General features: G+C 37.1%; 1 protein-coding gene across 1 annotated transcript; it reads right to left on the minus strand.

Moving 5' to 3' along the window:
* Positions 1-508: 508 nt before the first annotated feature.
* Positions 509-6,329, minus strand: LOC132303738 (protein EARLY FLOWERING 3-like). The gene is made up of 4 exons (XM_059801127.1): positions 5,409-6,329; positions 3,834-4,627; positions 1,885-1,936; positions 509-1,769 (listed from the first exon to the last, which is right to left on the minus strand). The coding sequence occupies exons 1-4, from the start codon at positions 5,622-5,624 to the stop codon at positions 810-812; spliced, it is 2,022 nt and encodes a 673-aa protein (XP_059657110.1). The 5' UTR covers positions 5,625-6,329; the 3' UTR covers positions 509-809.
* Between the last annotated feature and the right edge of the window lie 5,811 nt (positions 6,330-12,140).

Raw genomic sequence — 12,140 nt, forward strand, 5'->3', positions numbered from 1 at the left:
CAAAAATAGAAAACTCATAATAACATATTCAGTTACAAAAATAAAACTTGAAACATTCAGAACAAACATGAAAACATTTTTATCAAAAGTAAGACCTGTTAATCTTATTGAAGATAGGATGGGAAAAGTATGACCTGTTAATCTTATTAATGGTTCTGCTTAATAAAAATTTATTTTTTTTCTTTTTTCTTTTTGTTTTTCCCGGAATTTGAAGCAATAAATACAAATTTGTTAGCTTGTTGGACATACAAGAAACCTTGGTACTGTTGAATCCAATAAAATAGAATGTATCATATCAGTATAGTGATGCTTTTGATTTGGTATTATTTACATTTTCACAGCTCGATGAATAAATGAATATTAGCTCATATGGTATGATCTCTCCAAAGGACTGAATTAATTTTGTGTACGAGTTTGTTAGAATTAATATTGTGTGCGCACGTTTACTTGAACTTTCGAAAGACTAGCCCCCTTCAAAGAACATCTCCAGGAACAACCACTGCACAAATGCCACAAACCAAGAGCCAACACTGATTTGATATAAAAACTGTGAGACCGCGACACAACCCTGATTTGATGTAATGTATAATGATACAACACCGATACAACAATGTTTTGATATACTCTTCGGAGAGAAATATATGTATATATGTACATACATATATATATGGCACCCATGATAAGGAGGAACTAGGAAGCCAGTTGCAAAAGTATAACAAAAGTACAAAGAGAATGAGCAAGCAATAAACCAATTTGGGGTGAGCTCATGATCTTACCGGTCTGTAGTTGTCGCATAACATGTGCTGAACCTAGTGCTGTTTTCTCTCTTCTTGTATGGACTGGAAAATCCGAGCTGCTGATTCTGTCGCAGATCTAGCATTATGAGGCACGACTTTGATAACTCGTGTCGGCTGATGAGTTTCACGAGGCTGAAAGGCTCCCTCAGGTTGGTGAATGTCTGGGGTCGTAGGCAAGAAAGGGAGCACATTTCTTTCTTCTATAGTGTGGCCTGCTCTAATTGGTTCTCTCTCACCGGGACTACTTGCTGTACTGCCTTGTAACTCGTCATAATGCGGGACATTACTTGAGCTTTGATGTTGCACGTTAAAGTTGGCTTCCGCTCCCAACAACTGACCAGAATGACCATGTGAACCAGCAAAGTGGTTCATTTGTTCGACAGCTGAGTCTGAAATAGTTGGATTCATAACTGACATGCCATAGGGAGGGAAATAATTATGCCCACCAGAGGGAAACCCAAATCCTTGATAGTGATGATGCGAAGCTGGAACACCGCATGATGGATTTAAGTTGTTACCCATCAATGGAGTTGATCCATGAGGTCCACAATCTCCACAAGCCAGGCCCATGAATGCCGGTCTAGGATATGGCTTGTATATTAGACCTTCCGAAGGAGACAACACCGGGATCAGCCATTGATGCCCCACAGGCTGATGGAAAGACAAAGGACCCATTTTAGTTTTGGTAGTTAAAGGTGTTGGTGGCATGTTTCCTGAAACTGAACTGTTATTTGAAGGCCGACAAACATTTTGAACAGAAGAAAGAGATGTTTTCCCAACTGCATTCTCAGCAGAGCATTCCATCTTGTGATTTGGCTTCTCTACCTCATCTTTGTGCTTGACGACATTCAGAGGCGGTTTTACAATATAATTCAAAGGAAGTTTCTTTGCAGGAGAGCTCTTTAAAGGTCTACCCAAAAAGGCATCATCTTCAACTAAAAGATGTGGTGATCCAGCAATCAATTTTTGGACCTGTTGAAATATCAAGAATCAAGTTCAATCCGCTCAAAAATAAAATCATATGAAGATTATATAAGTGCATCACAATTGAATGATAAAGAATTATTTAACCTCAAAACCACCTTACCTTTATCAATCTATGCAACTCAAACACTTGAACCGCAAACACTCTTTGTTGACTGAAAAGGGTAAAAGGTATTTAATAAAAACAAACTAAGCACGAAATTGTCATCACAAAATTGAGAAATAGACAAATAGTTGAACAAACGTGAGAAATTTTACAATTTCGACTAAATACACTCAAGAAATCGACACAACTGCTCGGACTTTTTAATACGGTGTCCGAGCAAATCACTAAGATGAACAGAAAACATGCACCAATATCTAATTTAGTAGATTCAAGGATAAGGTCAAGCCCTGTAATAAAAATACTAAGATGAACAGAAAACATACACCAATATCTAATTTAGTAGATTCAAGGATAAGGTCAAGCCCTGGAATAAAAATTTCTAAGCCTAACAACTAACCCTCCAATGAAAGTCTTAGAAGCTTCGAACCTCTTCCTAATTCTTAGGTGCTTTTAATCCATTAGGATTTCAGTAAAAATGACTCTCACAGAAACAAGAATCAATATCTTGGGCACATTTCAAAGATCTTTACAAAGAAAATACCTGAATCCTCAAGGATGTGAATATAAATATTTCAAAGAACATTCCTAATATAAGATACTGACATAGGGAGCTAAATGCACACATCTAATCAACAGCAAGGACATAAATACAACATATCTTCTTTACATGATTAAAAAACAATGACTCAAAAATTGTACTAATTGCTATGAAATGTACAAGCTGAACAATAATGAATGCCTACGTGGTGGGAAAATAGGAGTTAAGACGGAAGAATAAAAAATGCATAAAATAATGGAATTGCAACCCCAAGAAAATTTCAAATGCGCGAAGACACTATACAAGAAATAATTGCCGTCACTGCATATTCACTAACTATAGATTATTGAATATTCACCACACCCTAGATCAGCAATATAAGATATCCAGAACCAGAACGTCATGCATTGTTCGTCTATGCACCCCAAGCCTGCGACAGTTGCAAGAAGCGAATTTCCTTCTGTTGTGGCTAAAACCAAGCAATATGCAACTAAAGACTAAAACATATAGCAACGATCATACACTGCATTGTTCCTCTATGCACCCCAAGCCTGCGACAGTTGCAAGAAGCGAATTTCCTTCTGTTGTGGCTAAAACCAAGCAATATGCAACTAAAGACTAAAACATATAGCAACGATCATACACAATTGGACAATGAGCTAAGGATGACCCACCACCTTGCACAAATTACATCAGTTAGAAGTGGTCTATCCCCCTGCTATAAGATGATCCACCATCAAAATCCTCCAAGGGCGCTGAACAAACTAAAACACCAACTTGAAGGAAACCACCAGAGCCTGTGCCATGAGATCTTCCCTCTCTTTAAGCCATATTTACACCTTATCTGCTCACATTGGACAAAATATATCCATCTCCTAATATTAATACTTGATATTGCCTTCAACAATCAAATCCAATTTTGAATTGTTAGAAGACAAAGAAGAAATAATCCCAAGATATGCAAATCTGTTGCAGCTTCCAGATACCACAACATTAAATGGCAACATTACCTTCCATTTAAGATCACTACTCTTCTCCAAGAAACATTACAACTTTATAAAATTATATTAGCATGGACCAAATCTCTAAAAAAGGTCCAAATCTCTAAAAAAGCATAAACTAATCAAAGTTAGTAATACCCCTAACTATAATCTTTCACTTTGCTAGTTGGCCTATCACAAAAAAGGATTTACTAGCACAAACGATTCCATGGAAATAAGCTTGGATCAGCTACCCATAAGACTTCCCCAACATCATAAAATTGATTCCTCCTTTAACAGGAGATTAAATTTAAAGCAAAAGATCACATGAAAGACACATCTGATAAAAATAATAGATGAAAAAAAAAAAATCAATGAAAAATTAACAACTCATATAATAACAAATAAAAGGAACTAAAGAAACTTACTTGACAATTGCCCTTCTGGCTTTCCAAAAATGTTTTCGACCAATTATTCCTACAACATCATCAGGAGATATATCAAAGCCAGATACAGAATCCACCATAGAAGTCTCAGAAATATCATCACTTCTGTCCACATTTTCTGTCTGTAATGGCCCATATGTCCTCTCTTCAAGATTTTCACCATCATTAATATTATTATAAGGGCTTCTCTGCTCTTCTGGACAAAGATCTCTCCCTGAGATGGAAGAAGTTCCATTCTCTGTGCCCCTCAAAGGCTGATTCAAATTGCCGTCACTGCATGCAATGTTGCCTGGCTGTGACCCGGCTCTGTACAACTGCTGTAAACTAGCATCAGTTTTCTGTATTTTGGTAAAATTATATTCAGGTTGTTTTTTACACTCCTGAATTGAACGTGTGATAGTTTGCTTCAATAGATCATCAGTCTTTTTGTTGGCTGAAAGATTTGAAGCAGATTTAACTGCTTGTTCCCTAGCTGCCACAATGTCTTTTGAGCTCTCATCACTCTGGTTTCTGCCTTGTTGTCTCAATTTGAAACCTGTAATGCTTGCTCGTTTTGGCTCTTTATCAATGCTGCTGCTATGTTTATTATGATTGTGACCCATCCCTGAGTGAAGAAAGATGGGAACCCTAAAATCCTCTTCATCTAGCTTCTTTTCAGGCTCACGTTGTACCGCTGGTGTGTTCAAATCAGTAAAGTTAGCATGTGTCTTCTCAGCTGGATTTGTAGAAGGATGTAGGTGAAGTGAAAAAAACATACCCTTTTCACGGTCACTTCCCTGCCATCATAAACTGTTTTAGTAACAGTGCAAGAAAAATTAACATGGTTATGAACTTATGACAAGATAAAACTTGTCCATCAAATGCATACATGAAAACATAAGAATCAGATAACAACAGCGGGAAGAAAAAAGTTGAAATAACTTAAAAACGACCATAAATATTCTGAAGACGGGTGGCAACTGAGAATTGAATGGGCACAGTGTCCATACTGTCATCCAAGCTGCTACCAATGAACAAAAGTCAAACCAGTCTTCTAGTTCACGGCCATTCTATTCTAAGGAAGCAACAGCTGAGTATGGATTCATTGTGAGTCGGCACTGAGAGACCTTGGTTTAGAGGTTAGGGATTGTTTATTATCCTTGGATTATTGATAACAATGGCCATCCGCCACCCCTCTACTGCCACGGGTTAGGATGGCCAATAAATAGCAAAATGATGAGACAAATAATTGCTATACCAAGTGTCCTAGAAACAACTTTTGATCATATGGAACATCAAAATATTCAAAACCCAACCAAATACGACAGAACTGTATTCTCCTATGAAAACAACAATTATAACTAGCACATCAAATTTCAAACAGAAATATGGTCTAAGTCACAAACAAAACAACAATGTTCTTTAAGATAAAAAAAATGCGTCTAACACTATTCATTTATTAAAAAATCGAAAGAACACATAGATATTAGTGAAGTTAGTGAAGTAAAGCTCAAATGAAAGAAATTTAAAATTGAAAATAAATTTAATAGCAAACCCTTTGATTATCAATTTATTTACCTGGCTCGATGATGCTGGAGGGACCAAATTGGAAGTTTTAGTGGAGTTAAGAGGCAACAACCCAGGATTGAACCTCTGACAAGGTACACTAAGCTGTTCATAAAGAGCCATCTTGTTCCTTGGTGGTGCTCTTGGGCCTCCTTTCTCTGTATCATTAACATGAAGCCTCGGGAACATAGGTCCCAAAATCTTCTCATCATCTTTCCCTCTCTTCATCTTTTCTCTAACTCTCTCTCTCTCTAGATTCAACACAAACTCCAACCAGAAGAACCAATTATTCACCTAAAACCCCCATGATCCAGACCTCCAAGAGGAAAACCAACTTGTTTTTAACTCAGAGATCAAAACCCACTCGGATAGTCCCAGATTTTCACAAACTAAAACGCCAAAACCAGTTGTTCTCTTGAGAAATGTGTGAGTTCTCAAGATCCCCAAGCCGACCCAGTTGAGGAATAAAGTTTCTTTGTAGCTGAAATTGATGACCAACCAAAACCCAATTGCAAAAACCCAGAATTTGACAAACCCAAAATCCAAAATCGATTCTTTTCCTTCAATAGATCGATTTCTGAAGAAACGGAAAACAACCCACGTCAGAAAAATCCCTACTTTCTCGGGAAAATTAATCAGTGGAACAATCAGAAAGAATAAAGGTGTACTAATACGATACTGAAACAGCAAGAGAAGATAGTTTCGATATTCAGAGAGAAACGAGAACAGATTCGTGGTGGTAAAGAAAGGACCGACGTCGCTTGTTAGGGATTCAGATTCTTCAAAAAGATCAGTCTGAGAGGAGGAGAGAGAAAGGGCAAAAGTGGCGCGTTGGTGGGGGCCAATCTAGATAGAACTATGACCTCTAACCCTACTAAAGGGCATTAAAAAAGGAAAAAAATAGACTTTGTTTTTCACAATCTCACCCAACAACACAGTGTCAATTCATTTAGCCATTACTCCAGAGTCCAGGCCAGAAGAGTAGTCCAATGGATGGTGGACATATATATATATAATTGATTAGCCAAATCTTCCTACCACAGAAAAAAAATAAGGAAGGGGATTGTCTACTATCTAGAATCGACTTTTATAGCTAATAAAACAAAAAAAATTGTATAGTATTAATTAATGTGTCTTAATGGCACATTAGGGCTGAGACCTGAGTCTTTTAAAATTATAGAACGGTCTTGGAGAAAGGATTAATTGCGGAAAGTTAGTGTTAAGTAAAAGTGAGATCGTTGACACGAAAGTGTGTTTTTGGAAATTCATTCCAAGGGAGCCCGATAAATTTTCAAAACCGATTCGATTTAGGGTAAAAAGGGTAAGGTGTGTTTGTTTCTGGAAGGTGTGATCTGAATGAATGGTGTGAGATATAAAATTTGTAATTGGTAAATTTTGTTGTTTGTAATTGGTAAATTTTGTTGTCAAAATAAGTCCGTAATTTTAAGTTTAAATTTCAAGTTTGAGATCAGAAGCGGAATTGAAGAATTGATCGTGATCAATAGTTCGAAAATGGTAAGAACAACACCTTAAGAAGTTTAGTGAGAATGTAAGGATACTTGCTTGCATTGCATGTTTTTAAAAATAAGCGTTGTCGAAATTTTTCCAAGTGTAAAAGCCTTTAGTTTAGGTCTGGCTAACTTGAACCGGTTCAAAAGTAGCTGAGCGGGTTCAAGTGTTAAAGCTTCGTTTTTTAAATAGCACACCGGCCAACTTGAACCAATTAAGTTCTTCAGCCGTTTTTGGTGTCTCTGTTTTTACTTCCTATTCTGTAAAGACTTTCTCCAAAAAAACTTATGCACGAAATTGACTTATTTTACAAGTACAATTAGGGTTTCAAAATTCTATATAAACATATTTTCTCACTTAGGATTGTTTGGTTTTTTGTATTAAAATTCTAATTTTCATTAAGAGCTTTTTTGTGAAATTTTTAAGAACATACACACTAATACACACGAGTGAATTTAGGGTTGTGTTCAAATCCTGATCGTGTTCAAGTCTATTGAAGATTGCAACTATAACGATCAAAGAAAGCATATTTTATTTCTTCTGTAACAAATTCAGATTCAAAGAAAAAAAATTTCCGATCACACTTTGGACTTTTGAAGGGATCTAGGCACTTCAGGGATGGCAATTTCCTCCAACCCGTTAGGTTTTCGCCCCGTTCCGCTCCTAATAGGGCGGATTTGGTAGCTCCATAAATGGATTTGAGGCGGATGTGGTAAAAGAATTGAAAACCCGAATCGTGTTTAGGGCGGGGGTGGATTTAGTGATGCCCCCACCCCACCCCCGTCCTGCCCCTACCCCGATTATATATATATATAAAGTATATATTTAAGTTAAGATTGACTGATCATTAGAACTAGTACTTACTAAAATTTCACAATTGTGCACGTGATTCAATCTTCAAGAATCAATCAAGGATTCAAGATCTTAGAGCATCTCCAGCGGTCTATTAAAATACCCTTTTGTATAAAATTTACACTGCCACCTATGATACATTGCCATATCACCAATGTGTAAAAGGGTTGTGTATTTTACACAATATTTTTACACTGCCAGATCAACATATTTCATTTATTATCCCTCTTTCTCGTTCCATTAAAAAATCCACCATATATTAAGTAGGTTTGTAAAAGTTATGTAGGGTCCTGGCATGACACATGGTTGATTATCATTGGGAGATATATTTCTACACAAAAGGTATAAAACAACCGTTGGAGCTAAAATTAAATAATCCAAAATTTTTGTGTAAATTCATCATGACATATCAGATTTACACAAAAATATATATATATATATATACACAATGGTTGAAGATGCTTTTAGTATTCTATCCCAAATCATAGTATTTTATCCCAACTCCAGGAATTAAATGGAATATGCGGATGGAGTCGGTATTTTGTCTACCGAAGTAGGGGTGAGGATGATATACCAATTATAAACCTGTCCCGGAGTTGGAGCAAAGTTGGTGTGACAAATTTTTTAACAGGGCGGAGTAGGGTTTAGCCAACTCCACCCCAACTCCGCCCCGTTGCCATCGCTAGGCACTTGCGGAGTGTTGTTGATCGGTTGATCAACTATACATCAACCTTCGCAATAGCACGAATCATTGTAAAATAGGGCTATTGGTCGGGTAAGTCGAACCACGGGGACTGCGCTGGTTTACGGCAACCTAAGAGTCTAGAATACTTTTAGAATGATAAGGGGTAATAAGGGTTTGTTTGTTTGTCACTAAACTAGGAATTCAAAGATACATTAACAATAAAATTGTAAGAAATTTAGAAAGAGAGATCTAGGTAGAGAAGACTAAGGAGATGAATTCACACTACACCCTAAGTACATGCTAGATTAAGTCTAAATTAGGGATGGACAATATATGCAATGGTCAAGAAATACATGACAACACTTAGTTACCATATATTTGTTAAGAGATCCATTAAATTGACACAAGAATGATCCTTCAAAAGCTAACACATTGAACTACCTAAACTAGGATGTAGAGTCAAATATATTATCTTAAGCTAAAGACCATCAAGCATTCAAGCAAATGACAAAGCACATGAAGTAGGAAACTAGCATAACCCATCAAAGGAAGTTCCTAAGCAATGGACTATCCATTTTTCTATCAACATGCCTTGAAAACATTTCATAGTTTTCTCCCCATTGTCACCATGAGAATACAAGCAATAAGATTAATGTAAGAATCATCAAGTCAAGCTAAATAATTTACATCAATCATTTGAACATAATAGAGTTCATTACAAGAAGTAATATGCTCTAAACTATGAAAAGACCAAAATCTATACATTAAAATCCCAAAAATAGAACCTAATCTAGAACATGAATAACAAGGGGAGGCTTCATCACCTCCCTAGATAGAGTTTAGTTAACCATTGATGCACTAGAGGAAGGAGGAAGCTTGAAGAAAGACTCCATTTTCGTGCTCCTTCCTTTGCTTCAAGAACACACCTTTCTTGCTCTCTTCTCTCTCCTCTATCTTGTAAAAATGAAGCCCTATTGATATGTGTGGCCTCCCTCCCTTATCTTCTAGAGATAAGCCTCTAAAAACCCCACCAACCAGCATCTCCAACCAACCATTAAAGAGGGAAATTAGAATTGAGGAACCCAAGATGCAAGTGGCTGAAAATGGGCCATTTCCGGATGCAATTCTGCCCTAATTTCGAGCACTCGAAATAAAGGCTCGAGCACTCGAAATTGGAGCAGAATGCTCCATTCTTGCCTTGCTCCGCCCGGACCTACTTTGGTAAAATGTCCATAACTTTGTGTTCTGAACTCCGAATGATGAACCGTTTGAAGATTTGGAAAGCTAATTCAGAGATCTAAAAACTTTATGTTTTGGTGGAGATCCAATTCTCAAGTCTGGTTGGTCGAAATTGAAGAGCAAGGCAAAAATTCATTGCTGCCAGGCAGTTCTGAGCACCTATGATAAGAAGATCATAACTCTCTACTCCGAACTCCGAATGACGAACCACTTGAAGATTTGGAAAGCTGATTCAGAGCTCTAAATATGTTATGTTATGATGGAAGTCCAGTTATCAAGTTTTCAAGGTCAAAATGGCAAGCAAAGTTCAGGATCTACTGCTGCCAGAAATTCAGCCTTGTGCCTTTTGATGGCCAAAACTCCACAAAGCCTTGATTTTGCTCCTTTTTTGGCAAATGGACCTGAAAATACATAAAAACATAGAAATGAAGATAATCTACATAAATTAACATACAATGGACTTTACTAATGCAATTTAGGGCGCTTGAATATACAATATTCGGCGCTTATCACACCCCCAAACTTACATTTTGCTAGTCCCTTAGCAAAACTACAATGAAAAACTTAATGAAAAGACAACCATGGGCATGCTACTACAAAAATATCATCCATGGTAAAATGAGATATATACATAGCTCAAAAATAACTTGAAACAGAAAAAGAGCTGGAGATGGGGTCATTGGGAAGACTACCTTGCATATATGAAGCATTGATACTAAACACATTTCAACATGCATGTATCAACATCATAGTCCATATAAATAACTCAATTGTCATCTCTTAAATGGAAATCAACTCTAACTTCAGTGAAAGTGGATTGGATTCTCAACATGCGGCTTTTACTTTCTTTTCCAATTTCCAAGCACAAGTTTTCAAATCATTGAATTCCCCTTTAAATGAGGTCCCTAAGGCATGATTTTATTTACAAGACAACTTTTGTTGCTTGTTGACAATTTATTGTAACTCATAAGCGAAACATAGAATGGTTGTGCAATGCTGAAGTCCCTTAAGCTTTCTAACCAACCTATGTAGCAAGCGTTAGGCCAACAACTCCCAAACCAGACGGCTTTAGGGTGCTAAGTGTAGAGACACTCCATAGGGCTTAATAGCTCAAGTTGGAAAGGCTACGAACTCCAACGAACCATATTTATTACCAGTTTATTTTTTGAATGACCGTGCAATGTTTAAGTCCTTTAAGCTTTCTAACTAACTCCTGTAGCAAGCGTTAGGTCAACAACTCCCAAACCAGACGGCTTTAGGGTACTAAGTGTAGAGACACTCCTAGGGCTTAATAGCTCGAGTTGGAAAGGTTACGAACGTCAACTGGTCATTATTTTCTTTCTTTCTCTCTTTTTTTTTTTTTTTTTTTTTTTTTAGACAACTTAAATCATGCCAAAGATATTCATCTATTAGGTTCATCAAATCAGATTAACTAGGCCAAGGTCAAGGTCGATTAAGTTGCATGCCTCAAAGTTAAGTTTCCAATGTGCATCTGTGCATTGTGAAGCTTAAAAGAGTGTCAAATCCAGCGAGAATTTAATTGAGACATTTATATAGACTGATTTGAATCTACATGATCATTTCAACTCAAATTTTCTTTATTTTCAAAAATATCAGCTGCTTCTATACACAAAGTTTTAAACATATGCTTTCATATCTAACAGGTTTCAAATTCCATTATCATTGCTTAGCAAAAATGTAAAACCAAAAATGCATAAATGCACCCCCAAACTTGAATGTCACGTTGTCCTCAATGTGAGAAGACAAGCAAATCAAAATAAGCGCAAAGAGGGTAAAAGAACAATAATATCAAATGGAGTGACGACGACGTAGATGTTCAGCCATGTGAGTGCACAACGGCGTCCCCCAAACTTGGACATGAAGACCTATCAAAACAGAACTAATGTACACAGGTGAAAGCATAGGTCTCTTAAGAAAAATCAAAACAGAAATAAAAATACTAACCTGAAGTTTAGTGCCAGAAAGAAAATCTATACAATTTTTTTTTTTTTTTTAAGAAGTATTATTAGTATTATTATTAAGGTCGAGCCTGCTGCGAGCACTCGAAGCTTGGCTTCGAGTGCTCGAAAATTTTGCAGAGATGGTTGTGAATGAATAGTGGAAGATGGTTTGTTGGTGGGATGAGGGTTGGTTTCCTAAGAGGGGTGAAGTTGGTTTTGGTTGGTTGCAGGCTGGTGGTAAGGTGGGATGCATGCATGGGAGTTGTCGAGAGAGAGAGATATGTGTGGAGTTGGTTGTGGGTTGTGTTGAGTAGAGTGCTGAGATGTGGGAGGTGATTGGAGTTAGTTTGCATGGTGCATGGGGCATGGTTGGCATGGTGCATGGTTTGAAGTGGGCGAGAGAGAGAGAAAAGCATGGTTGCAGGAGGTGGGGGTTATTTTATGGAATGCCGAGAGTTTGGTTTGGTGAAGGAGGGTGGAGTTTGTGAGGTTGATGCC

This window comes from Cornus florida, unplaced genomic scaffold, assembly GCF_030987335.1.
Source record: "Cornus florida cultivar Cherokee Brave unplaced genomic scaffold, ASM3098733v1 CherokeeBrave_3.0.0_Hap2_Chr04, whole genome shotgun sequence".
Taxonomy (NCBI): domain Eukaryota; kingdom Viridiplantae; phylum Streptophyta; class Magnoliopsida; order Cornales; family Cornaceae; genus Cornus; species Cornus florida.